Source organism: Gymnogyps californianus, chromosome 5 (genome assembly GCF_018139145.2).
Source record: "Gymnogyps californianus isolate 813 chromosome 5, ASM1813914v2, whole genome shotgun sequence".
NCBI lineage: Eukaryota > Metazoa > Chordata > Aves > Accipitriformes > Cathartidae > Gymnogyps > Gymnogyps californianus.
The window spans coordinates 13,298,843-13,326,008 of record NC_059475.1 but is presented as its reverse complement, the minus strand read 5'-3'; the positions used below and the strand labels follow the sequence as shown (position 1 = coordinate 13,326,008).

Genomic DNA, 27,166 nt, shown 5'->3' with positions numbered 1-27,166 from the left:
TTTAAAGCAGTCTCAAGCCTTCTGCATGGGACAGAACTGACCTACAAATTGTTGCTGCATCTACAGGAGTTAAGAGGAGTGGAAAGATATACCTTTTGTCCTACATTATGGAAAAAGTGTTCCCCTCCACCCAAAGGCCCTGAAACTGAATATCCAATGTGGCTATCCAGTTCACTTAGGAATCAAAAGTGCAAAAGAGACAGACTGAGGTCCAGGAGCTGGTTCAGAAGGTGAACTCCAGTATCTCTGCTTCTTTGTCACCCTTCCCTTGCTTTGGATCACACTTTGGATAAAGCAGTCAGCAGATTACAGAATAGTTTTGACAAGTTTTCACCTGTTTCAACTGCCAGCTACAGGTAATACTACCACATTCTGAAATCAATCTCATTCCTGCAAATAATAGAATACTGTTTTGTAACAGAGGGGGCAGAAATACACACTTTTCTCTGTCCCTCCTCACAACCCAAAGTAGTAACAACTAAAAAACCGTGAGAATAGTCCTGCCTGTTAACTGGGTATTTAACAGAAGTGAAATCCATCTACGTACAGTGTCAATACAAGGCCAAGGAGGTAATCCTATGCCCTTCAATTACCCTTTGCATCCATTCCCCAATGGGAAACTGAAATATGATGTGACCTTTCTTATCATTAAAACAGACAATCAGAAAATTATAATTGCCCACAGGATCTAATGGGTAATCTTGGTGTAACCATTCAGCCAATAGTCTGCTTCTGTTTACTTTGTGTTGAGAGCAGAAAGGGGACAATAAGGAATCCAAGAGATGCAGTATCTTCCTAATATATTGATTGTCACAGATCCAGTCCTACACCACCTGTATCAATATTTTTTAATTGACTATGTTAAGTATATAGAGTCAAACTCATTCTTCAAATAAAGTTTAAAAAGTACTATGAAGGCAGTATGTCCATCTCTAGGAGTGAAGTAATTACAGTGCTGCATAAGCAAACTGTGAGACAGTCTGTTGCTCAATACGAAGTTTGCTCTGTTTTCAAACAGTGTTCATCTGGTACTGTTTCAACTACTCACAAGGTACCCAACTTAGTAGTTTTCACTTACCTTTGCCATAGCTGAATTACCAGTGGGAAAGTCCTTGAGAAAGAAATTTTCAACTACATCCCTTGCAAAGCAGGTCTGTTTGCACACAGGGCAGGAAAGGATACCTGAATTTTTAAAAAAACAAAACCACCACAAATAAAAAAATGCACACCAGCCATGTGAACCAGGAAATTATATAAACCACACTTCAGTATTGCTGGTTTTTTTACATCACACAGACACACTTAGTTCCAGGAAACTAAGGCATTCTTGAAGCCATAAGTTACTTGTGGCTAGATCTAGTTCAATACATAGGAAAGAAAAGCAAAGCAACAAAATCCCTAGAAAGACACTATAATTCAGTTGACTTATTTCAGTATTTATCAATGATATCTGCATATCCAAATTCCCATGTATTCATTAGGGCTTACAGCTTTGATAAAAACTGAGCTGCACTTTAAACTGTATTCCCTTGTAACAGATCTACTTGTGCTTTCTGATATTTGCTACAGTTCTTCTAGACCAGCTTTACATTACCAGTGGTATATCAAAGCATAAAACACACATTGCCTAATACCAGTTTTACAGTGCAGCATGCTATCCAAGTGAAGTGAAAGAGGAGTAACGTGCTGCTAGCAGAAGCAACAAGTCACAATAAAGGTAAAGGATAAAAAAAGTTTCATAAATAAAAATCAGAACTGCAAACGATCTATTACAACAAATCCACAGGTAGCAAAACGTGATCACCCCTAAAGCACAGCAAAGCAAAGCAAAGCGAGCAGCATGAGCGGCAAAACGTGTCTCTACCTTCATTAGCTACTGAGTGCAACTGGGATGAATCTTAGTGTTTGCCTGGGCTGAGAACTAACAGTTCAAGATGTCCATAACTGTATACCTGCATTTTTTGCACCTTTGCTATTTCATTCCTAGACTTCTTGGGCTAGGACTTACATTTTTCTAGAAGGTCTAGTCCTTTTTTTTTTTTGAAAAGGAGTGTGCATGTTTTAGACCACATTTCTGTAAACTACTGTAGATGTGAATCCAGTCCTTTAGAGATGGTAGTGGTGTGTCAGTCTATTTTTACCTTATCTTATCAAGTCTTTTTTTTATCTAAGTTTTTCCATTCTGTTGAGAACAGAATTTCAGTGCTATGCTCACCTTGCCAAGTGATCTGTTTACGATAACTAACAGCAGTATTTTCCATGACTAAATGATGCAAACTCACTTAAAGCAAGAGTTTACAAGCAAGATCAATGACAACTTTCTACTGGACTGGCAATGTTCAATGTGCTCTTTTCCTTATTTAAAATTATTTTTGAATAAGGAGAGTGGCCTGTAGATTAATTAAATTTTAAGATGTCTATTACTCTTCGCATTAGACAGTTATCAGAGACCCTCATGTTTCCAGGCGCTTAGTATTACCTGCCCTTGGGACATGGCTCCTGCAGTCCCCGGCCAGGTGCACAATTCTAACCCTGGATGTCTCCGATTTTCAGAACTGGGCTACTGTTATTTTAACAGCAGCACTTTACATTGACAGAGACACACAAACCCCAAACCCTTCCTACATTACCACTTCTGACAAAAGCACTATGCAGTCAGATGTCTGAATAAGTTCACTTTCATTCATAAATGTTTTGAAGAAACTTTGAGTTCTGTTACATCTCCTTTGAAGAGGACATCTTACTTAGAACTGCTTCATGAGGTTTAGGTCTTTTTTAGCCCAAATCTTGTTATAAAAGCAAAAGTATATTGTCTACTATTTTCCGAGGTTGCATTTACAACAGCACTGTGATTTGGGGGCCTAAGTGGCAGACTATAGTCTACCTCACACTTGTTTAACTGTGCATTTCATACAACACTGAGTGTTCATGTAGACATGAGAAGGAACAGGCGGTATCCACAGGTGCCTGTGCTACTCAGCTACAAGTCACCCCAGGGGAAACGGCAACGCAAGCAATTGCCAACGCTTTGCTCATCTTCTGGGCATGTAACCTGAGTCTTGTTTAAGTGTGTTCTAGTGACAGGAGTTACAAAGTGGCTAAAAATTCATCTGATAAAGATGTCCCTGATGGCAGAAAGCTGTAGAAGTCTTTTAAACTCTTCCTCTACTTTGCATCCTTAATATAAGGAGCGCAGCTGAAAAGGTATCTTATTTACCTACAATATTTGTAGCTAATCACCTTCATATGTTACACCCTAGGACAACAGAATGCTTTTATATTAGTCACACTGAAATCTCTCCATGCCTTCCCATATTATGATTGTGTGTGTCTTTTAGATATCCATTAACAGCTCGGTTCTCTAGAGAAATGTAAAAACAGTGGGAGCACTGCAGTACCTAAGACAAGATGTGTTATACAGACAGTGCCCTCCTACTCCTTGTAAATGGTGCATACTACAAGCACCAGTGAATTGTAGTGCTAATTCCTAGAAGGTGAAACAGTTTTCAAGTTTCCCTGTGAGCACCTTACAAAGCAACACAGTTATAACAGCAGCAGAAATAAAAAGACAGATACATTTTGATTGATAAGCTAGGAAGCAAAATACCTACTTTGCAAGCAGCTTCTCAAGTAAGTCTCACGGGATGTGCTCTAATTCTCGGTGCTGTCGACAGGAAACCATCTACTGACTTTACAGGGAATCGCCTCTAGCCCTTCGAGAGTTTGAACCAGTTTCTTACTCCCATAACAGCATTGCCCAAGCAGCGCTAGTTCTTGATCTGGCTAATATGGAGAGAAAACCTCCATACTGAGACTACATAATAGGCCGCAAATTGACCAAAGGGGAAATTATCAACAGGTTTCTTTCTGAAGTCAGAAATCCACAACTCTCGCAGTTATTCCTTCATCTGCATGCCATATGGGTAAGCACACAGTGTTACACAAAACATTTCTGGGAACAGCTGCTTACTGGGAAACAAGAGCAGTGCTCAGGACTTTGCCATAGCAAGGACAACTTCTGTCTACACACCACATAAGGTAAAAAAAGTTAATATTGAAGTTACTATTTTATTACATTCCAACACTATTCCATCAGTGCAGAATGTTAAATCAAATCATAACAATTGAATGATATTTAATAAAATGTTCATGGCGTCAGGCACATTCATGTGAACTTTAAATTCTGCTAATTTGTTACAAACCAGTGAAGTATAAAATACATTGTATAAAGAATGCACTAATTTGACAATGGGCAAGACCATCTTCTTAATGTTTTTAAATGTATTTCAAGAAAACATCAATAATTTTCACCCTAAGAAAACATATATCATGCATGGATTTCAGTTCTGCACAAAAGCCTCCTTATATATATTGAGAAATGCAGTGGTATTAAGAAATATGGAACAATCATGATTTTGGAGGCAGATGACATTACTGCTGATTACTATTAGGGGATATCTAAAAGTGATGTCCTGGATGCCATGGGACAAGTTTTTTCCCAGGTTTTAGATCCGAGTTATGCTCATGAAATCAGTTCCAGAGATAGATACACATGGAGTGAGTCACACACACACAGGTCAGAACTTTGTATTAGACTCACTACCACAGACCATCAAGTACAGCTTTGATTGTGTAAACGTAAAAGTGTGTCTTAAATATCCAAGTAACTGTGAATTATAATGATTTCAAATCTAACTCCCTTGAGATGAACATAAGACATGTATAGCCCTCGGCTTAATAAAAAAATCAGAACAAAGAGCATAACAGTTAGCAGGAAAAATAATGGGGACACCATGGCAATACTGTATCGGAACTAGTCTCCTACTCGTAGGAGCACTAATCAGTAAGCACCTTCTCGCCTGTCCTAATACTGAATTCTATATTTAAGACTTTATTAAAAGCACAGGAGACAGATTTGCATTTTGCTAAAAGAGGGATTCCCTGAATGTGGTAGCTTCAGAGATCATACTTGTTCAGCTAATTGGGCTTCTTATTTGATTCCTTTTCCATTTAATAAAAACCTGTGCTCCCTGGAAATGCCCAACCTTTTTCAATATAAATCCCCAAAAGAATCTAACGATAGCTTGGCATAATAAATACACTACAGAACGGTTTGTGAAGCAATTACCCTGAAATTAAGCAAACCTTACATACATACTTAGAAATAGCCACACGCAGCAGCTACTTCAACAATACAAAGTGAGCACACTATGCTGTGCTCATGCTCAGAGTGCAAATCACCAGTAAAGTACAATTTTCTAGAAACTCCTTACCTGTCCTCTGGATAAGCAGTCACTTAGAGAGCTACACACAAAGTCACTTGTGTCAGGGAGTGGGTGGTTATTAAGCAGAACTGCACACACAGTGCACTCCCTGGAATCAGGCTTTGCTGTACTACAGATTGAAGTCGCTACACCTTTCACAGACTATCTGGGGCTGCTCCCCCTTCTTCACCCAGAAATGTTGAAAAATCAGCAGGGCAGAAGGATGTACTGGGTCACTACAAGGTGCATATTTTTTTTCCTCTTGCCTTCTTTCTTGCCCTTGCCTCTCAGATTCATTCAGGCCTCTGTTAACTTGCCTTGGTTGTATTTTTCCTGCAGTGGTGGAATAAAAATCCCATAGTGAGAATGAATAGCAGCATCCTACTTCCCTTCTTGCCTGGGTCTTCTCTCAGTCCTCAGAATAATCTGGAGCAAGTGTGCAGAAGGAAAGAGAAGAGCTTTTGCAGATCCAGGTAGCAGCAGGTCTTAGAACGCCATTCACTCCCACAGTACATTTTGCAGACCATTCCCTAAATATTTTTCTTGCCTTCCTACCTTACCACTGCCTCTAAACAACATCGTTAATTTGTTTTAAGAACCTGCACTTTGCAGACAGCTCATTTAAATATATCATTATTACAGCACTGTGGGTGAAGGGAAGAGTAGTCAGAAACCCTAGAGACTGTACTGTTTGTACATATGAGAATGATGCAATTTCTGGATCTAAATAGCAATTCAACATGGAATTACAGGATTCAAACAACAGTTGACATATTAAGAGATCAGGAGCCAAATTCAACTATGGTGCAATCATGATGCCCAAATGAAGTCCATTACTGTTATCAAAACCTTTAGAATTAGCAAAAAGCTAAGAGAGCTGTTGACATGCTCTATTTTTGTATGGAAATTATATTGGTAAGAAGGAGGTAGGAACATTTGCATAAATTATTTTTTAGAAGTTCATTAGCTCCTGCTGTTTATCATTTGAAATCATTATTTAGGACATCACACATCACTGCTAAAGAGATGACTATGAATTTAGAAAGGCTAGCAAGGATCCTAATGTTGGCTTTAAGCCCCGTTTCATTGATATGCGGAATAAAACCCTATTTCAGAATTATATGCAGGATAAACCACATATAAGCTATTCTCAATGTATTTGAGTTATCAGCTAGTACTGAGCAATCACTGAAGACCACATTGTATTGAACAGACTCCCACAAAGTTTCATCACGTGAAGGATGTGGAGGAATAGTCCTACACCTACATCCTTCCAGGGCTCCACTACTCCTTTAACTACCATCCATAGTAGGCTAATGCACCTGAACACCACCACAAAAGCCACCAGCACTAGAAAGCAACATGCGTATAGACATATCTCTGTGCGTGTGTTATGTTTATATACACACTTCTCTCAGCCCTGAAAAGCTTCAGCAGCAGCTGTTGACTTTGCTGAATTGGTTTGCAGCCCTTTTTCAAAAGCCACGTGTTTATTTCCACTCTCACACTCCCATCATCAATAGTAACTAGACAATGAGTTGGGGAAAATGGAAATTCAAAGGCAGTGGATCCAGTAGTCAGACACACATACCCAGTCTGGACACTCCAACTCCACACTTGGGATATCCAAAATCAGCCTTCAGGAAAACAACAAGGTTCTACCACATACTGTTCAAGCCCTAGTTCCCCACAGGTCAGATCTCTCACTTCCCACAGCAATTTAATTTCTGTTGATGGAAGTTGCCACGCTGCATTGGACCCAGGGAATAGTAAGCAGACATCAAGCTAGTGACCCTCATATAGAGTGTTCCTTTGTAGATGCACAAATAAAGAACTAAAATTTCTGAGTGCTCTCAAGTTTTTACTCCACCTATATTGTAGCAATCTAATTTGTAAGTGACAGAACTATGGATAATTTGCAGCAATCATCTCTGAAAGTCCAAACTGTAACCTCTCCACCGCGTATGGAAACTGAGTACAAAGACCTTTTGAACATCAAAAGCCGCAGCTCGCAGTTTTGTTTCAAGGTCTTCCAGTCTGGTCAGGTTTAAATAGAAAGAACCCTCAAGCTAGTTGTCTCAGAAATAAATCAATGCAGATAATTAACCTATTATTATAATTAGAATTGATTAGCATAAAGAAACAAACAGTGGAGCTATCATACACACCACGTTTATACTTGCTGTCCACATGTTGCACCTATTCCTGCGCTCTTTTTCCTCCAACAACCATTAGAATAATTATTCTCAGAGAGCATTAGCTACAGCTCAAGCTGCAGGCATAATTTACACTTCCTTGGAGACCCAATTATAGGTTATAGGAAACAGTTCTGAAGACAACCTCCCACTTTACAGCTTCATATTTATATAACAAAAACCCCCATTGTTTCACTTGCCTTTTGGATCTGGCAGCTGAACAACAGAGTGAGAAAGGCTGACTAACTTTAAATCCATTTTAAGATGACTAAATATATACATCATGAACAGTTTCCCTCTTTAGAATTACCTTTCTACTTCCCTTTTTAGAAATAAAACATGTATTTGGTGTTAAGTGGATCTAATTAAAGCAAATGGGCATTCTCCTTCAGAATTAATAGATGTGATGCATTGCATCACTTGCCTTGTATGATTGCATCAAAACAAGGTTATTTGAGTCCTGGAGATATAACAGCTGTAACACCAGGGCGGCCAAACTGTACGCCACTATAAGCCTAAATATGGTTTAAAGAACTCTGTAGATGTGCATTTATTTTTTTTTTTACATACAGACTTAGTAGAAGATAAGGAACTGTGTGTTGACACCTGGAGCCTCCTTAAGCCAGTACACCATACCTCTTATGCCAAAACATCACACTGAAAATGAGCCTAGAGCCAAAGGAGTCCTAGAGCTCAATCTTTTTCTTGAAATAAACACCCTTGAAGATATCTCTGAACACATTAAATGCAAGTGTGACCAATGCTTGGCTGAGTTTTGGATGTGCCTCGCTAACAAGCATTCACAATTAGGGATCCATGGTCATATATAGCACCTACCTCACAAGCTAAAGAAAACTGTACATTTTCAGCTGGAAATAATAAAATGCAGCAAGTGGACATCTGTCAACAGTTGAAGTCACATTTGTTCTCTTTAATAGTCTGTTTTCTCTTAGTTTTATCTGATCAGTTTGCATTTCTCTAATACATAACTGTTACATTTCTTGGCATTTAAGTGGGAATCTCAGATCCTCTTTTGCATGTGGGAAGCTAACATGGCGTAAGTGTGGACAGTTTTTGACTTATGCACAGAATGTGGATAGAAATGATGCAGTCATTTTCCATTATTTTTGTTATCCAACCTAGAGAAGCACAAAAGGGCAAAGCACATTTTTAAAACAGAATTTCAGAAAAAATAGCTCAACACACAAGTTCAATACAAAAACATGATATAATTAAATCTGCCACTTCCCAAAGCAATTTATGAAGCTGGGCAACCACTAATCGCATTTTACAAACATAAAGTGTAACTTACAGGTTAGACAAATTACCCAATTCAGTCACAAAATGGCTTGATATCAGTTAGCAGAAATCTGCAAGGTGTTCCAGTCCATCTTTCCTGATTTACCTTGTTCTCAGGGGTCTAAACTGTGACTGAGCAGTGATTACCTGTGATTTTTTTTTTTTTAAAGGAAAAAAAAACCCAACCCTCGAGCTGAGACGGTCTTGCAAAAACATGAACTTCTCACAACACACCTCCACTGGTCCTTATTTAGCTACTTTTGAAATTAATATGTTGGTGATATTTAAAGCACTAAAACAATTTAAATCATTGAAAACTTACGGAGAGGAAAATTTGCAGATAAAGGGTAATTTATTCTGGCACCCACCTCCAATTCAGAAAGGAAGGATAAGCACAGGAACCTGAATGAATCTGGTTTTGAATGTATTCAGAAGTCAGTGAGAAAGAGCCAGACCCAAGAAGCCAAGGCAGTATGCAAGAACCAATTTTGTATGTTTTCATATTGTACTGTGAATGGCAATTCACACAGGTAGGAGCCTGGGAAAGTCCTCATCTGAGAAATTGCCATCTCAGGAGATGGGGGAATTTTCTCTCTTTTTCTTACCCAGTCCCTCTCTTTAAAATTATTCCTTCCCATGCACTAAACAGACTGGAAGCACAAAACATGCAGATCTGCAGAGAAGAATGTGGATTCCCTGTTACTTGAAGAGAGGGAATAAAAAAAGGGAAGTGACAATGGCCTGCAGAAAAAGAAAAAGAAAGACTGAGAATCTTAAAGTCCCCTTCATATAAGAAGCATATGTAGGAGCCAAACTCGCAAAGATAATTTTCCTTTTCCACTCAAATTACTTCCAAACTCTCAGTTCTCACAGCTTTGAATAAATTCTGATGTGTATGCAGCTTTTCCATAAGAGCTCTGACTATCTCAGAGTTTTCATTCATGAGTCATCTTAAACGCATTCAGGTATAAAAGTAAGTTTCCAACATCAATCCCCATCAAATATCAGGACCACTTACCTCCATCTTCTCAGCAATCTTAATATAACAACAATAAACTAGAAAAGAGCTTTATGTTAGTATAGTACTATTTATAGTAAAGCATACCGAAAAACACAAATTCAAGTACGCTTTTGTAGCAAATGTCAGATTGACTTCACTTGGAAATATATTCACTTTTTCCATTCTTATATTTTGCCTAAAGAATTCATAGTGAGTAAGGAACACATTTTTCTTACAAGCAATATTTCATGTTTACTCAGCTAAAATGGTTTAGCACTTGCATTTACAGTTTATCATTGGCACTTATATATGATAATACTTAAAGATAACACTGAAAATTGAGTTGGTATTGTACTGCTCATAACTCAGCAATTGATGCAGATAAGACAAGCAACGTTTAGCATCGTGCCATCGGAAGATTTCACAAATTTATCCTGGCTGACCTATGGTGGTTGCAGTTTTAGTCATTGACTTAAATAAGAGACACAGATGTTTTGGTTTTGCTGCTCTCCTTGCTCATACATTAACTGAGTCTCTGCACCTGGTGTCTCACTTCATTTACTGGGTCATCACCATTCATTATTTCTTTCTCTAATCTTGCTCTTTCCCATGGAAGTTCCCTATCTACAAGAGAATGAGGAAAGAAACAGAGAAACTTCAAGAATACAGAAATAAACTAGTATTTGTTCCAATTTGCTATAGACAAATAATTCCCGATCCACTCAGGAGCTTGAAGAAATATCCAATATTTTAACAACTCATGAGAACCTCTAGCTGCACTTCATCCAAGATCACCAAGTGGTATAAATTCACTTTTCCACTTAGCAATCAGAAACCAGGAGGAGAAAGGAATGGCTTAGATGTCAAATGAGGATACATAAAAAGTAATGGAGTGGTTGTTTTCAATAGCATTTTATTATAAAGTAGGTCCCTCAGACTTTAAGCCCACTATGATTGGGCATTAAAAATTTTAAGGAGACATTTACTTGAAATGACTGCTTTGCTCTCTTTGTCATCTTCTCCTACCTTTATATCTTTTTCTGACTGCACCCTACACATGAATAGACTTTCTCATTTGCCATTAAGTTATTCGCTTTTCCTTTATCTTTTGTGTTTTGCTAGCCTTTCAACAGTGGTCTCCTAACACTGTTTCCATTTGTTCTCAAACCTGAACTTGTCTAGTTTATGTTATCTCATCAATTCAGATTACCATCACCTCAGGGAAGGTATCTTCTCTTCCTACGTGTTTCTAAAATCTGCTATGGAAGAGATAATAAATGATGCCTCTTATTCATCTAAAGTTCAAAGCCTGTGAAAATACAAGTAATCTACATGCCTTTGCTCTTCTTATAAATTAGTAATGAGTCTGGAATGCTTCCCCATGGCAATTAAGACTCATTCAGTTAAAATGACTGTATTCTGTCATCTAAGTCCTGTCTTATTGCAAAAAAGTTACTTATTTTCTATTAACGTCATTACCAAAAACTGTACAAATAACTTCAGGATGTCAAAAGCCACAGTCACAAAACGCTTCTGGTCCTCACTAGTTTACTCCGCTTGTTAGGGTGAGTTACAGTGTATCCTACAGTCAGAAAGGTTCAGATAGAGAGAAACCACATTTACAATGAGATAAAAGTAAGAGTTTCAGTGCACCACAATACACATATTCTAATAACAATTATTATGACCTCTGTTAGGAACAAAGAACCGGATGTTTTTGTGTTGGTGTTGTGGCAGGGGGTGCGGAAAGGGGAGAGAAGGAAGAATAAAACTATCACCACAACCGGTACCATAGAAAGGTCCAACATGTCCAAAAGACTGGATGGGGATGTAGCCTAGAAACTACCTTGTAGCATTTCTTCATTTATTAAGCTAAGCAAATAAAATATTCATAATGTCACACTTGGTAACTGAAACTTAGCTCATTCTGGAAAATGTTAAGTGTTGCCTGACTGCCATCTCTCTTCAAAACGTTGCTGTTGGATGAAAAACATAATGAAGGAGGCTTGTTCCCAATCCACCCTCTGCTCATACAAATCTTGAGTCTCCTAGTTTATTCTTTTAAAGTAATGCTGTAAAGGAATAGGCTACAAAAAGTACTTCTCAATCCATCTATTTTTATAATACTGTAATACAAAGAGCACAAGCCAGAGATTCTTAAATATTACCTTCATATAGAATTTCATACTCAGTGGGAATACAGCTATATCCTTGAATCAAATCCGGAAGACAGTCCTTACAGAAGGAATGAAGGCAAGGTAGCATTCTGGGGTCTCTCCTCCGCAGGTCCCATTTGCACACCAAACAATTCCTCAACAGATCCAGGGTCTCCATTTCTGTTGGCTGAAGTTTGACATCGAAAACACGAAGAGTCACAAAATGGCTCATGACAACCCCTTCACTTAACAAAACACTTAATCACTCAAGCGCAAACTACAAGGCAACAGTGGGATGCACGTTCTCAGAAACAACATTTATTTAGTCCTTGTGAAGAAAGAGGAAGTTCCTTGCAGCTGAAAATCACGTACCTGCTTTACAAAAAAGAATATCTTTGCAGATTGTTGTGCAGGAAAGTGTGGTTTAAGGTTTACAAACCATGATCCCACTATCTCTCTATAGTACTTGCAACTTCTGTAAAAACTGAAGTAATCTGTTCTATTGATCTACTTACAAAGCTGTTACCAGGCTGAATTGTCACACGCTGTACACTTCCTGCTAGAAGCACTGAAACTGTGCAATAAAAATGATGATATTCTCTGACTGCTTTTACAATTTCACCTCAGTATTTTATAGTTTTCGTGTAATGCAAATAATAAGCATAACTGATCATACGTCCATAATTTCAGCAACGCATGTTAGAAAGCTGCCCTGATAAATGTACAGCATCTTCTGCCAATCTTTATAGAAATTTAATAAAATGCACTTTGCAGTAATCAAATTTCAACTGTCAAGATGACCACAGATCAAATTACAGACCAAACCTGAGCTTCCCACAAGCAGGACAGTGTTCCTCCTGCCAACCTAAGCTCCCCAAGGTAAATTGAGAGTTTTGCAGGTCATGTTCCATCCTCGATTCTGAGATTTTGAGAGATGTTGATTAGATACAGCCTGCAAAGGGAAACTTTTGCAGTTTGCATCAGAGGAGAAAAAGCAAATACAGTCTCGTCTGCCCTGGAATCACCCTTCCAGCTGACCGAACCTCCTGGGGCCAGAGCCCCATGTAGCTGCCCGTTGCCTTGGCATGGTGGCCTTGCTACCAGCCGTACATAACTTGCAGCTACAATCTTCAGATTTCCCCAGCACAGAAGAGCAGCAGCTCTAATCTTAGGGCTATGTATTCTCTTAAGGGATTCTGTCTCGGGGCAGATTGCAGTGGAAATGGTTAGTAAGCAGGTCTTTTTTTTTTTTTTTTTTTTTCCTACAATGCAAAAAAATTATTAATGTCTCAGAAATTCACAACCAGGAATTTTTTAAGTGTTGCATCCTGAAGTCATTGCTATGTAAAATATTTTAGAAAAAAATGGACCATATGTTAAAGTCTGCATCATATTTCATACCCAAGACCCATTTTAGGAACAAATGAAAACAGGTAGCTATCCACCAACTTTACTGAATTCACTTAGACAAATTCAAACCTACCACTAAAACTTATGAGTGTAATTTCAAAACTAGAGGTCCCTTTAGAAATGAGCTGTGGTAATTGTACCTGTGGTTTAACTAATAAACATATCAGTGCTTACTATATGAGCTCACTTTTTACAGCGCGTCTTCATCAACCATCTTTCAGAGGCAAATGTCATTAGAGCAGCACAGCTTCTCAGCTCGCTCCATCTCTATTGTTTCTTGCAACTACTGTTGCTAAGAAGACAAACCAGCACCTACAAAACCATGTAACTTCTGCAGTAGGAAGTTGAGGTCTTAGACTACCACATTGTTTGGACGGAGAAACCACAGCCCAGGACCAAAGCATCCATGCACAGAGAATCAGTGCAAACAAACCTGATGCTGGGAAATGCTGTATCACCATGAAGGTCAAAACTGCAGCTGAATGAGAAGCAGGTTACCATACATTTTAATTTGTGCTTTTTGCATAACATATGAAACCATGTACAAGTTTTTTGGTAGGAGGGGGAAGGATGAGGGTGATAAAAAGTGTTTAAGATTTCCTGCTGAGACAGGTATGCAAATCAGCAGTCAGGCAGCTACATCACCAGTGACTTGGCTATGCTGATGGGAAACACAAAGTCCAGCAGCAGTGATTACAAAGAAAATAAACTTAATTGCATTTGGAGAGGTGTGGTGAGGGTAATGAGGCAGGATGCAGGACAGAAATGGATGAAGACGGGGAGAGCTGGGGAGGCAGCTCACAGGCTGAGTCACACCTGGAACAGGAAGAAAAGTGCTGGGCTTTTGGTGTGTCAGCCCAGACGAGGGCAAAGGAAAGGTATTGTGCTCGGGGGCTGCCTCAGGACCAGAAGATCAGTCGTGGCCTCAGGAAGGCAGGGGCCACCCCAACACAAATCAAAGGGAAGCATCCAGATATCACAGGACTGGAACTTCCAGTAAAGCATTAATACATTTCATACAAGAGAAGTTTGTAATGATACACTCTCATTACTTTATCATTTCTGTACTTCAGGGATAAACTCTCTATGCAAGTCTTTTGATTTCCTGTGTTCCTTTTTCTCAGATTTAATCAGATGATTTTTTTTGTATCTTCTTCCCTCCATTAAACGTGGATGTTGCTACATGAGGCTCATTACAGCGTTTTAAAATGTTATAACATCAAGTTTACCAGTTTTGTCTGTAATTGCTTCATTAGCAGTATTGTAAGTTGCCAAGAATTTGGAAAACATCGAATAAAAATAAAAATAGCTCCATCTACTAAAGCATAATGTTTATCAGTTAGGAAAAAAAACAATCAAAACCAAAAACCCCAAACAAATAAAAAGGAAGAGGTTTTACATTTAAGAACTTAGTTGGTCTTCATTTAGCTTCTTCATTTCTCCTGTTTTTATATAGGAAAATCGTTTATTTGGACATCGTGGACAGCCATCCTGGGGGTTTATCAGCCCTCACAGGAGCTTCTTGTTAAGCCGGTAAATGCAGTTTGTTCATGATCACGCAGCCCTCTTACACCTCGGAAATACTCCCCGCCAGTATTTTACGCCAAGAAACGGCGGGATGGCCAGCGGGCAGCAGAGCCTGCCCGAGCCCCTCAAAACCCCTCCGGCGTGAAGAACCCAGACTCGGGCAGCCGCACCGGCCCGGGCGCCCGCTGTGCCGCCCGCTGCCCCGAGGCAGCACCGCTCCAGGGCGGCGGCGGTTGTGAGGGGAGGGCGCCCGCCCAACCGCCGCCACAGCTGTCGCCTCGGCAGCGGGCGCCCCCGCGCGCCCAACGTCCGCCGCCGCGCTCGGCCATGAGTGACAACTGGGGGGGCGGGACTAAGGCGGGACCCACCTGCCGGGCTCGGAGCGAGGCCGCGCTACGTCAGCGGAAGCGGCCTCCCCGAAGTGCCGCCAGGCGCCGGACGCCGTTGCCATGGCGAGCGGCGTCCGGCCCGGCGCCGCTCCCCGGAGCGCTCGGCAGGGCCGGCCGCTCCCGGCGCCTCCTTCCCCGGCACGGCGCCTCCCGGCAGCCGCCCCTGCTTGCTGGGGAGCCCGACGGATGCCTGACTGGGCTGCGCCAGCGGTGCCCGACAGGTGGATCGCGTGGCAGGAGCGGCCCTGGCCCTGCCGCTAGGAGTCAGCTGGGAAAATCGCTGTGTGGAAACATAACTCGATAAACAGCTCAATCTCAAAACCAAAGTTTGATTTATTCCTCCAGACGGTTATTTCAGGAGTTGGCACAAGGCACACGCAGCCGCCAAGGAAGAAGTCCTGTCCCAGCCTCAGCGTAGGTATGTTATGGACGAGGCTCAGCTACGCAAAAAACCCAAGCCCCACACAAAATACCCAAGCTGCCCTTCAGTGGAGCGGAGATCAGAGTTGGTGGAGCCTGCACGCTTCTCACAAAGAATGTCTCGTACTCAAGACTACAAAATATGGAAGAATTACTTAAGACATAATATAGTAAGACATTAAATACCAAAGAATTGAGAGTGGTGTCTACTACTTACGTTAGTGAGCTAGCATCACTTGCCTGCTGTCACATGTGCACAGGGTACTTCAGTGTAAAGAGCCTTTCACCGTCTTTATGATCTGGTCAGCGATCAGGTTACTGACATGAGGGACTAACAACGTTCCTTATTTTGCAGTACCCTGCAACTTACCTTTGAGAACTGAAACAATTTAGCTTTGGCAGTGGATTAATAGCATCACATGTTGGGAAACAGTGGTCCCAGCAGTCAATGAGATAAAGTTCACATATTCTCACCTCAGAATTTTACAAACTGTTAAGTTATAGTTCTTCACAACTAGCAGTACCACTGGCTAAGATGAACTATTTTATCAAAGCAATGTATGTCAGCTTTACCTTAAAGCCCTCTAAATTTAATTATTGCCAAACACTAGGTTAGGAGTTCATTAACTAGGATCACATCACACCTACTAGAAGGTAATTTGCAACTATTAGCAATAATTCAAGACTTCCAGCAGTGAGCATGAAAAAAAGTAGGTGACTGTCTATATGCTTTTGGTCTGACACTTAAAACAAGAGCTAGCTCACTAGCTTTAAGTAACTGTTTGATTTTTACCATTAGACAAAGATTCTGCTTTGGCGTGCAGGGTCAAGCCTTGCACTGGCAACTGAAGTCCTATTTTGATGTTACAACTAAGCAAGCAATATTTTATGCAGTCATTTTAAGCCAAATACATCAGAAATTCACATAGTGCAGTTCTAGAGCTGTGCCATGGCTTTATATTAGCTGTAAGGAAGGTTGAAGCTAGCTGGCACCATTTCCATCCCACACGTGGTAACTTCAGGAATTGTGTACCCTACTTGAGGAGGGTACGAACTGCAAAAGCTAATGAACAGTTGCTGTATTAGTTCAGTCATTAAGCAACAGTTTCAGTACATTACTGCTGTTACGAACCCTTAAAAGCACACCAACTTGGAATTGCCATCTGTCAGTCCAATAACACTGACAAGAAGCCTTAAAAGCTTCTAGCCTAACACAATCTGTCCTGCTAGTCTGCCACAATTACCAAAAGGACACCATGCTGCTGCTGCAATTGCTATGAATTAGTGAAATTCAGAATTAGTATGTGCAGAAGCCATTTTGTCCTGTGGTGGAAGAAGTCAGCCTAATCTCAAAGAAATCCAATGCGTTCACAAGCTGTGGTCTAGCCAACACTGCAAAAACATAGTATATCAATGAAGAGGCAACTTACACTATAGATGACTGAGCCTCACGTTCTGATGAATACAGGATGCAAACACCTCGGTACTCAAGAGTACTACACCAGTAGTTTCTAAAAAGCGCATGGATTAAAATGGTCTGCGTTTTGTATGTTGACTGCAATCAGATGCTAGACAGCTGTCATCCACTTAGCAGCAGTTGAAGCACTGGAAGGACAAACGCAATAGTCATAGTTTAGAAAGACCTTTCATTAACAATGCCGCAAAAAAGCAAAGAATTTAACCACATTGTTGCACTAAATTCAAAATACATCTTATTTCTATGCATAATGCTGATAAAGAAACATTGACCACTTTTCCTATTGGAGGCACAGTTGCTGTTAGCTGCAACAGGGCACACCACACAGCACTGTTCTGCTCAAAAGCTGGTATTACTTGTGAGAAAGCTGCCTACTAGGCAGACCTTCAGTGTCTGCAGAAACCTGCTTGAAGTGCTTCTCATGACCTAAGCCTGGCAATAATGAGGTAGAAACCTTGAACTGTTTCTTCCCACCAATTCCAGCTCTTCCCTACTGTCCCACGCTATTCCCAGTGATTTCCCCCTCATTCCCTCCTATACCCCACCTTAGCAGAAATGGGACTAGAATTGTGTCGCTATCCCGAAAAGAAGCCTATTGATAGCAATTTCCCATAGTAAGTGTCTCTCACACAGCAATTTTTGGTACACTACTACCCACTTTGCATTGTTCCATTGCATTTCTTTGTCCACTCGCCGTTTCATTCCCAAAGGCCAAGGCAGTATCCCCACAGATTTCACCTCAATATCGTTTCAGCATACAAAAATCCCCGTCAATAGAACATGAAGTCACCTTTTCACAGACAGCTGTAAAGAGGATCACTAATTGAAAGAGCTGCACAAATGCAGGAAGAACCTATCTATTTTGCTACCCCGTAAAGACAAAACAATGAGGTATTTGTACATGCCAAATGCTGGACACCGTAGCCAGGCAATTTCAAAAGATAGTCAGAAGCAGTCAAACCACTAATCAAAAACTGCCAGAAATAACTAAGCAGACAAGACTTAACTGTGAACAGTATCTGGACAAGTCAGGGAAAATAAATCAGAAACTTCTGTAAATCAGCACGTTCTACACATTGTCTTTATTCAAAAAATTTGAATAAAACAAAGGCTTTTATGCCACAAGCACACAGGCACCACCGACTTCTTTGATCTTCTCCTCTGCTCTTCTACTGAAGAACTTTGCTTTCACAATTACAGGCTGCTTCGGCAGCTTGCCCTTGCCCAGGACTTTGTAGTAGCCCTAGAAAGATTGAAAAACCCGTTAAGTGTTTGTAATCAGCTTGCAGGCTCCTCCATTCAGACCTGTCTTTTAGCATGCACCAGTTAAAACCAAAACCACGATCACCATGACCTCATTCAGTGTCTGTCTCCAATACAAAATTGGTACGAATCAAAGAAAAATACCCTGCATGACCTAGTGGAGTTGCACTTGTTCACAGAAAAAGTAGAAACTGTAAACTGAACTTCTCCTGCAATTTAGAAGCTGGATTCTTTTTCCCCATACTCCATATACAGAAAACACTGTGAAATCTGGTAAAGAAGTCACCAACCTTTCCCCACTTTTCCAAAGGGGAGAGCAGTTGGCTGCACTTCCAAGACTATCTACTACCCAAGGACTTCTGGTCGGTGCTCTTTACCTGTAGGACATCCTGGTACTTCCGAACAGAGCAGAGAACTCTTCCGCACATCTTAAATGTACAACTGAAGCTTTTGCAAGCTTTCGCAGCAATAGCTGTTCTCTACCACTGCAATCCTCTCATTTCATTCCTGTCCTTTACACTAAAGCGACAATCATGGCACAAGGTCCATTAATACTACAGCCATTGAAGTCATCGCTTGTTAGAAGTGGCATAACTGGCTAACACAGGTATCTTAATTTGGGACACAGAACATTCCCACTTGGCAGACTAGTTAGTGTCACTGAATCGGTGGCTGGCTGAGATAGGAGACATCACAGCCAGTGAATAGGGATCAGATGTTTATGTCCGAGAACTATAGCACACCAAGACAATCAAACATGTTAAGATGTGACTCTAGTCTCGATATTAGAGCAGTGACTTTATATAAATGAGACTAGTTCTGCCATGTTTTTATACATGCTTTCAGTAACATTTTAAACAAGTAATCTTTCACCACCTTCCAAAATAAGGGAAGTCCCTGTCCACAATCACGCACAAGTATGAGAAAAAGTTCTTACAGGAAAAAATGTAACCGTGTAAGTACCTGTCTAACTACTTATATGCCAAGATACTTGTCCTGAGAAGTTCACAAATATTCAAGCACTGTAGCTTATTTGCTGTTTATCATTTTCCTACCTGGATATGCAAAGCTAAGTTACACACAAAGTGACCAGCAATTACAGGCTTGAATATGAGCGGAAACTTACTGAGCGCACAACATCAATGACTGGGGCCAGTCCAGCCTCGTTTTTTGCATAATTGAGCCTTGTCTGTTCACTGACAAGCGTCCATAGTTTATCCAAATTGACAGTAGGACAGAACTTTTGGTTTCTCTTCAAGTGATAGTGTCTCATGCCTACTTTTCCAAAGTAACCAGGGTGACTGTGAAAGAAACACATTCCTCATCAGATCACATTTTTAATTCATCTTGAACAGGTAGGACAACAAATTAACACTGAAACAAGCATCTTACTTGATCAAAGTAATCAAAGTGTCACATTATACTTTTAGTGACATTAATACACGTAGTATTTAAGTGTAATAACCATTAGTATCCAAACCAAGGGAAAATTATTTTCTCTTGAAGTGTTTGCTCTCCCTTGAACTCCCAACCCAATCCTCCTCATTGGTGAAGCTGGCCCAGTCCTGTATTTCTGGGGCAACCCCAACTCCGTGAACCCAGGGAGAGCTGCACTGCCTGAGGAGTTTCAGCACTCCTGTCACTAACCTGGTGACTGACTGAGTCAAGAATGGTCACAGCCAGTGAATATAGATTAGTGGTTACTGTCCGAGTACTCTAGCACACCAGGACAACAGGCAGCGTCCAGATGTGACTCTAGTCTCGGCAATATGTAAAGACAACATCCCTTACCTTTACAGTATGCAGCTAAATAGGATGCAGTTTGGATTTAATGTAACATTTTGTGTGTGCATCGTTACGCAGGGATCACGTTGTAACAGGCAAGTTTGGTCAAGTTTACCGAATGCTGCATTGAACTGTTAAAGACGCCTGGTTTAAGTGAAAAGGCCTTTGATTTTAGGGTAAATGGGGACATGAGTTGACTGTAGCTACAATGCCACACTTCATGTTAGAGGAAAAAACAGGATTGCAGGGAATTTTGTTTATTCACATATAAAACTTAGTTGTTTCTACTTCAGGAACATACATTTTGCCAGTATATATTTAAAATGTTAGCTTACTATTTATCAAAGTTAATCCTGTGATGGTGCATACCACCAGCATTACCACGCCCGCCAGGATGTTTCCTGTGTTTGCCTAAAAAGAAAAAATTAAGTTTGTTACACTAAGAATATTACACATAATAGTTGAGCTTAGAGGTACGTCCAACGTCAATTTAAGCTAATTATTCTGATTCTACGCCCTCTTCTGAATTTACCTCAATTCAGCGAGATAGCCAACTAAAAATTAACCCTATAGGAGAAAAAAAAATAACCACAGCATGCCTCTGGTTAGCTTACAGGAACACGGTTAGCTTACAGGAACACAAGAAGACACCAGTGCCAGCCAAGTGGAGTGACAAGAACAGGCAGGAATGGCCAGAGTTAGAACAGGCACAGCACTGCCCCGTAAGCTTAAGATGTCACACAACCACATTCTCAGGCAGTACCTATCACCCAAGCACTACTGAAGTTACAAATCCAGTGAAGCCTAAAAGAATGTAAAAGACTTCGGATCAACCCATCACTGTTGCATCTGCCCCCACAGCGCAAGCATCACCTGCACATACTGTAGCCTTCAGTACTGCCCGCTACTACCCAGTGTGCGCAGGACCCTGCGCCCACAGTCGCATTTTTCTGCAACCCGTGAAGAACGGCAGCATCCCCTCAGTACTGGAGGGGTACCGACGGGCACGCACTCGCTGAGGGGCCTCCGCCCACCAGCGGCCGCCTCTCCACTCACCAACGCGGCCATGGCCGTGGCTAACGTGTCCCCTCAGCTTCCGGGTCTTCCTTAGTCTGGAAGGCTGCGGGAAAGCGGGAGAGCAGCTATGAGCAAAACGGGCAGCAAGAGGCAGGACTACCGCCCGCCCTCCCCCGGGGCCGGCGCCGCTCCGAGGCCGCAGTCCCCTCAGCGGCCACGCAGCCAGGCGCCATGGCGGCCCGGGCCCGGCGAGGGAAGGCCCAAGCGGCCTCACCGCACGGCACCGCTCTCCCCCGCCGCGCCCTGAGCAGGCCGCGGGCTCGGAGAAGCGCCTTCCCCCCACCCGCCGCTACTCCCCAGTCACGTCCTGCCGCGGGAGCGAGGGGCGGCGGCCGCGGGGCGCCCCAGCCCGGCCCCGCGCAGCCCCGGCAGCAGCACCCACCATCTTGTCGGCGTGCGCGAGGGAAGAGAAAGAGCGGGGCGCTCGCGAGAGCGGGGAAAAGCACAGCGGAGCCGGAAGTGGGGGCCGGGCGGGGCCGAGCTCTCGCGAGGCTTCGCTGAGGGGCCCGGAGCGGGGGCTGAGTCTCGCGAGATCCGCCACGCGGCGGAGGCGCCCGTTACCCGCCGGGGCAGAGGTACCGGCTGTGACGGGCTGGGGAGCCGGGGCGGCGGTGAGTGGGAAAGGACTCGATTTTAAAGGGGAGCAGAGCCGCCCTGGTGAGACAGGCGCCGGGAGCCAGTCAGGACGAGCCGGCTTGCGCTTCGGCAGCGTTTCAGGCGGTTTCTGAAGCGTGAGCAGTCTGGAAGCGCGGCGCTCCGCCCTGCCCTGCCCTGCCCAGCTCGCCCGTCACCCGCGGCTTCCGGAGGGGACACACGCCGGTCCCTGGGCTGCTGCCGCCGCAGCCGCTACCTGCTGCAGCTCCCTGCTGCAGCTCCCTGCCCGGCCCTCCCCGCGCCTGGGGCGGGGGCGCGCTGCACTGGCGACGGAACAGGAGCAGCTCTGCACGGCTGCCCTTGCCGGAGGGTTGAATTTAGCAGGCAGACGGCGTTACGTGCCGCTCCATCTTAATCACAGACCCAACTTGCTTTCTCTTCCCGCTAGGATCGGTGGCAAAAGTAGGATTTTGAGCAGAATTTAGGAAAATTTGCAAGCTTGGTCACTTCATTAAACATCGATAACAATGGGAAAATAAATACTATGTACTTAACTATCTGCCACACTAGAGTAACAATTCCTGGAGAGCGTTATTGTTTCTCAAGCTTGTTTTTAATGTATTTTATAGGATAAGACTTTAAACAGATCTTTACCAATTTAAAACACGGGTCTCAGTACTGGATTTGTTTTTCTTCAGTATTTCCTTCTCAGTTAAATGGTGCACTAGTAACGTTCGATGCTCAGGAACGCCATTAGTTTTAACAACTAATATAGAAGGCAAAATGATACACTCCCTATTTTTCATTCAACTGATCCTTTCAAACACAGACCTGCAGATAACATTAGGATTGTTTTATATAGCCATAGTTTGAGGATCAAGGCGGCACCTACAAATTTTTTGAAACGTGATCTCACCTTGTCCCCTACTCTCCTCTGATCCACATTACAAAAACTGGAATGACATGTTCATGGGTAATATAATGTTTAAAAGCTTTCTACTTAAGATTTTTAAAGTGCAGATAGAGGAAAACAGCTTCGGTGTGGGAGATCGGTTTTACAGTGCCACATTCTTGTACACCAGTATTCCGTGGCTTTTTCTTGCCTTTGTAGCAACTCTTCTCTGCAGCACTTCTTCAGCTGATGATGATGTTTTATCCATCATTTTCTTAAGCGGAATATATATTTCCCCATATATTTACTAGCAGCTGTTGTTTATAAAATGGCCAGAATCCACCTGTACAAGTGAAGTTACTCCTTCCACTCTGAAGAACTACATCTAGAAGTCATTCTGGAACTTAGAGCATATTATAGAATAAAACTAATGGAAATTAACATTTGTGATTACATTTCCATTGAATCAAAAGCACTTGATATTTTACAGACATTTCATGTACACTTAAGAAGCTTTTGTATATACACGAGTGTGAGGGAGGTAAGAAAAAAAGGAAACGACTTCACCTTTTTAGTGAATAATCCCTCGATTTTATTCTATGAGGCTGATAGCAAACCAGAACCACTGTCAGGTTAGGAACTGCGCAAGCCTCAAAGCCGATCTAACTAAAGAAATCACGCTGCAAATGAAGATAAATACAGTGAGTTTTGTGGGGTTTTTTTAAAGGTAAGAAGCGTTAGCTAATTTTCAGTAGCTGTCAGACTTGCAAATATATTCAAGTATTTTATATTTTCTTTTTCAGACTAAGGGAAAACTTACGGAATCTCAACAGGAGTTATGTTACCAGATCAAAGATGAATGTGGTACTTGGGCAACACCCACAGCTGTGCAGGCAGCCATGGCAAGCTAACCATTCCTGGCCTGCTGAAGAGCCTTTGTTGAAATGGAAACACCACCTAAACAGACTGCAATTAATGCAAAAGAAAAGCAGACTCTCATGAAATGTAGGTGATCAGCTCATCAGAAATTTAGGCAAAGGCTGTCTGCTACAAGCTGCACATATTCTACTTTGATCATCTAACCAAGGTAGCACACAACCAACCTGAAAATAGCACAGTTCAGGAGCAGTATCTATGACACAGTGACAAAAAGTAATTTGCTGCTAACCCATGCAAAGAAAAAAAAAATGTTTAAGAGATACTTCTGTTAGGATAAAATTAACAGAACGGGGATATAAAATGCCTTGTCTCAGCCCTAGTGAAAAACACTGAAGAAATACCAAACCTACTATAAGACAGGTTTGTAATAACCATTTTATATTTTAATTACAAATTCATTAAAAATCACAGGAAAGTTACTGGTTTTGTACCTACTCAACATAAGAAACTGCAGAGGTTTGCAATGAATATAAACAAACAGGTGTATTTACAGAGTTTATTAGAAACCATACATACATACATTAGGAAAGGATGTACTGTACCTACTCGTTGCAGCTTGCATGTCAAAGAACTGAGATCTCCTCAGGTTTAGCAGTCTTAGTGCAGAATGGATTACAAATAGTTTACTGACCAGAGTTCAAACCAAGTGGAAGTTTTGTATTGTGAACCAAGTACCTTATTATCAAGTTACTTTGTTATTTATTTTAAAATTAATTAGAAGGAAAAAAAAAATATACCAACTCCGCCACATGAAAGCAGCCCCCGTGCGTACAACCTCTCCCACGTACCCAAGTTCATTCATCCCCGCAGTATCCAGGCATCAGTGTAGCTCTCACAAACATCCCGTGAAGTCAGTGGTTCTGCTGAGACAGTCAGCTGCACATAATCAGCTATTCATTTTTGCACCAAGCATAACTCAATTCATACTAAAGGAAAAAAAGCACCTGTTATTCTCAGGAATATACAAATATTTACCACAGTTTTCCTTGCTCATTACAAAATCAGTTACAAAAGCTTACAGCACATTATGTACAAATTCTATCCAAATACATAAAGGAGCCATCATCTGGCACACTGTCTAACAGCATCGGTTGTCACTTAAAGCTGCGGTCAGCTTGCTCCGCTCTCCTCCCGCATCAAACTCTGAAATGCTGCAGGTGTCTCACGCGCAGTGTCATAAATAGTCTTTGGGTTGGTATTTCAGCAGAAAGGAGTTAGTTCTTCTTGTGAAGGAACTTCATTTTGTTCCCTAAAGAAAGCACACCATCAGTCTCTAGCATACACTGAAAAGCCAAGGGCAATCAAAAGTTACTTAGCAAATGGGTCTAATTCGTAATGTAACTGCTGTAGAGTAACTCTTCTACTTAATACCATCAGGGACAGCCACCTAACAGAATCCCGAGTGGTCAGCCGCCTTCCTTTTCTCCTCCTTGACTATGGTTTGGTTCCTCCACCCCCAAGTGAAAATGACAGTGTTAACAAGGATTGTAATTAAATCTGGTTTTGTCAGCTTTAAGTATGCTTTCATTGTTTTCCTATTTCCTATCACATTGAAACTGCTTGACTAGCTGATTTCACCTCAGGTAATGGGTTTTTAAATTTAAAAAAAAAAAAAAAGACATGAAAATTCATTTCAGAAATCCTTCTAAAGATTTTCCTCACCAAGGCCTCGCAGAAACTTGTTTACTCCACTTTGTTCCGTGTCTGGAAGCTCTTCCAAATACTGTTCAACCCTCTGCTCGAAGAGACCTGTGGGAGAGGGGAGACAAGGGAGCTGGGGCGAGCTGTGTCAGGCTGAATCCGTTTCCCCCGGCCCCTTTGCACACTCCCAACTTTTTACTTTTACAGTCCTTTGCCTCACGCCGGCAAGGGGCTATTCGGTAAGCTTCATGCGGCATCAGGACAGCTATCGCGAGCCCCAGACGTTATGTGAAGGGTAACGGATTCGGGGGCGGAAAAGCCGGGGGGGTGAGGGCCGCCCGCGCTCCCCGCCGGCCTCGCAGCACCCCTGCGGGCAGGGCGGCCCTCGCCCGGGCCACCTGACCGCTCCGCCGCCTCGCCGCCGCTCCGGGACATGCCGGCACCGGGCCGCCGTGCGCGCCGCAGCCGAGTGGGACCACCGGCAGCCGGCACCAAGTGCGCGGCTCCGCTCAGCGGCTGCAGCCCGGGAAGCGGGCCCGCCGCCACCCCAGCACGGCCGCAGCACCCCGGGCCGCTGGGCTGAGCACGCTGCGCCTCCCGCTCCCTGCCCTCGCCAGACGCCGTCACGGCTGCAAACCCCCTTACCGCCCTGCGGCACCGGACGGCTCCCGCCAGTCCCGGTCCCGGCCCCGGTCCCGGTCCCGGCCCCGGCTCCCGCAGGCGGCGCTGCGGTGCAACGCGCGGCCGCCCCGCCCCGTTCCGCTGCGAGGCCGCGCCGGCGGCCGCGCCTGGGAGCGGGGGCTGGCTTTGAGGGTTGCCTGCAGCAACCTAAATCCAAACTGACCTTCTGGTTAGCTGGGCTTTATCTGACGAAGGCATTCACGTTTTTCCCCTGCGAGCACTAGCAGGCAGCCTCTGGGGTCGTTTCCCATCAGGGATGGGCTGTGCCCTTCGCAGGGTCATTCCCAGCTTCGCCTTTGAGTGATTTAAGGCACTCAGATGTGAATATTCTTCTGGTATTTTCTGGCCTTTGTATTATCACCACCATAGCTACAATCTAGGCCCACAAGCAGCGGACAATGTGTTTTGGGAGATTTGTCAGCCATACAGAATTTGCTCAGCCCTAACAGTAGATAGAGACGCTAACCACGGGACCTGTGCAAAACAGAAGTAACCTGCGCTGCAGGAAAGAAAACCACCCTTACCTTTTGCCCTGCATTTTCTCAGCTCTCTGTCCTGGATGAAGCCAGCAAACATTTGAGATTCCATGAAAACTTCCAAGAAGCGGCGGATACTCTTGGAGGCCACAGATTTACGGAAAGCCTCCCTTTGGAAGGCACGCTCTCCTTTTTCATTCTGGGTTAGGAACAGGGAATAATGGCCAACTGTCTCCACAAAGAATCGGATAAAAACCTCAGACACTAATCCATTCAGGGTGTTACATTCTGCAAAATAAGGCGGCAATAAGACACCAAAATCAGCTGCTACCAGAGCTGTCAGCATTGTCATCCACACGGGGCCAGGTACTGTCATCTAGCAGTTTACTGATGCCATGCTAGTAACTGAAAGTAGTTGTACCGGCTCCTTGCAGACCTGGATATACATCAGATAGGGTAACACCTTTATAATCGAGAGTGCCAGTCTACATAATCGGTGTTTCATAACCAAGAGTCAGTGAGAAATACAAATTGTCAGGAAACAGCTCAGAAAAGTAACAATTTTGTGGGTGCTTCATCAAAATTATACCTCATATTTTAACTCTTGAGTAAGTTTTCTTGAGAAGCTTCTGAATGACTCAGAATTAAAATGTTTGCTCTGGGGATTATAAAACTTTACCA

General features: G+C 42.6%; 3 protein-coding genes and 2 non-coding genes across 5 annotated transcripts in view; all 5 read right to left on the bottom strand.

Moving 5' to 3' along the window:
- The window catches only part of TRIM66 (tripartite motif containing 66), a 51,310-nt gene extending 39,164 nt beyond the window's left edge, over positions 1-12,146 (bottom strand). Inside the window, exons 1-2 of the mRNA XM_050897335.1 lie at positions 11,927-12,146; positions 1,079-1,182 (exon numbers count right to left, since the gene is read on the bottom strand). Of these exons, the coding sequence (XP_050753292.1) occupies positions 1,079-1,182; positions 11,927-12,146 (324 nt within the window). The remainder of the gene's footprint in view (positions 1-1,078; positions 1,183-11,926) is intronic.
- A 6,050-nt stretch (positions 12,147-18,196) lies between these two features.
- RPL27A (ribosomal protein L27a) lies at positions 18,197-21,696 on the bottom strand. Its single transcript, XM_050897336.1, has 5 exons — positions 21,645-21,696; positions 21,242-21,305; positions 20,521-20,596; positions 19,527-19,701; positions 18,197-18,380 (listed from the first exon to the last, which is right to left on the bottom strand). Exons 1-5 carry the CDS (start codon positions 21,645-21,647, stop codon positions 18,252-18,254), a joined length of 447 nt encoding a protein of 148 aa, XP_050753293.1. The 5' UTR covers positions 21,648-21,696; the 3' UTR covers positions 18,197-18,251.
- Positions 19,053-19,184, bottom strand: LOC127017456 (small nucleolar RNA SNORA3/SNORA45 family). The gene has a single exon (XR_007766590.1). It is a non-coding gene; the product is annotated as a small nucleolar RNA SNORA3/SNORA45 family (small nucleolar RNA).
- On the bottom strand, positions 20,035-20,166 carry LOC127017468 (small nucleolar RNA SNORA3/SNORA45 family). The gene has a single exon (XR_007766602.1). It is a non-coding gene; the product is annotated as a small nucleolar RNA SNORA3/SNORA45 family (small nucleolar RNA).
- Positions 21,697-24,169: 2,473 nt separating the features above from the next.
- Positions 24,170-27,166, bottom strand: part of DENND2B (DENN domain containing 2B) — a 185,549-nt gene continuing 182,552 nt past the window's right edge. Inside the window, exons 19-21 of the mRNA XM_050897094.1 lie at positions 26,534-26,773; positions 25,350-25,436; positions 24,170-24,936 (exon numbers count right to left, since the gene is read on the bottom strand). Coding sequence (XP_050753051.1) covers positions 24,902-24,936; positions 25,350-25,436; positions 26,534-26,773 — 362 coding nt within the window. The 3' untranslated portion in view covers positions 24,170-24,901. The remainder of the gene's footprint in view (positions 24,937-25,349; positions 25,437-26,533; positions 26,774-27,166) is intronic.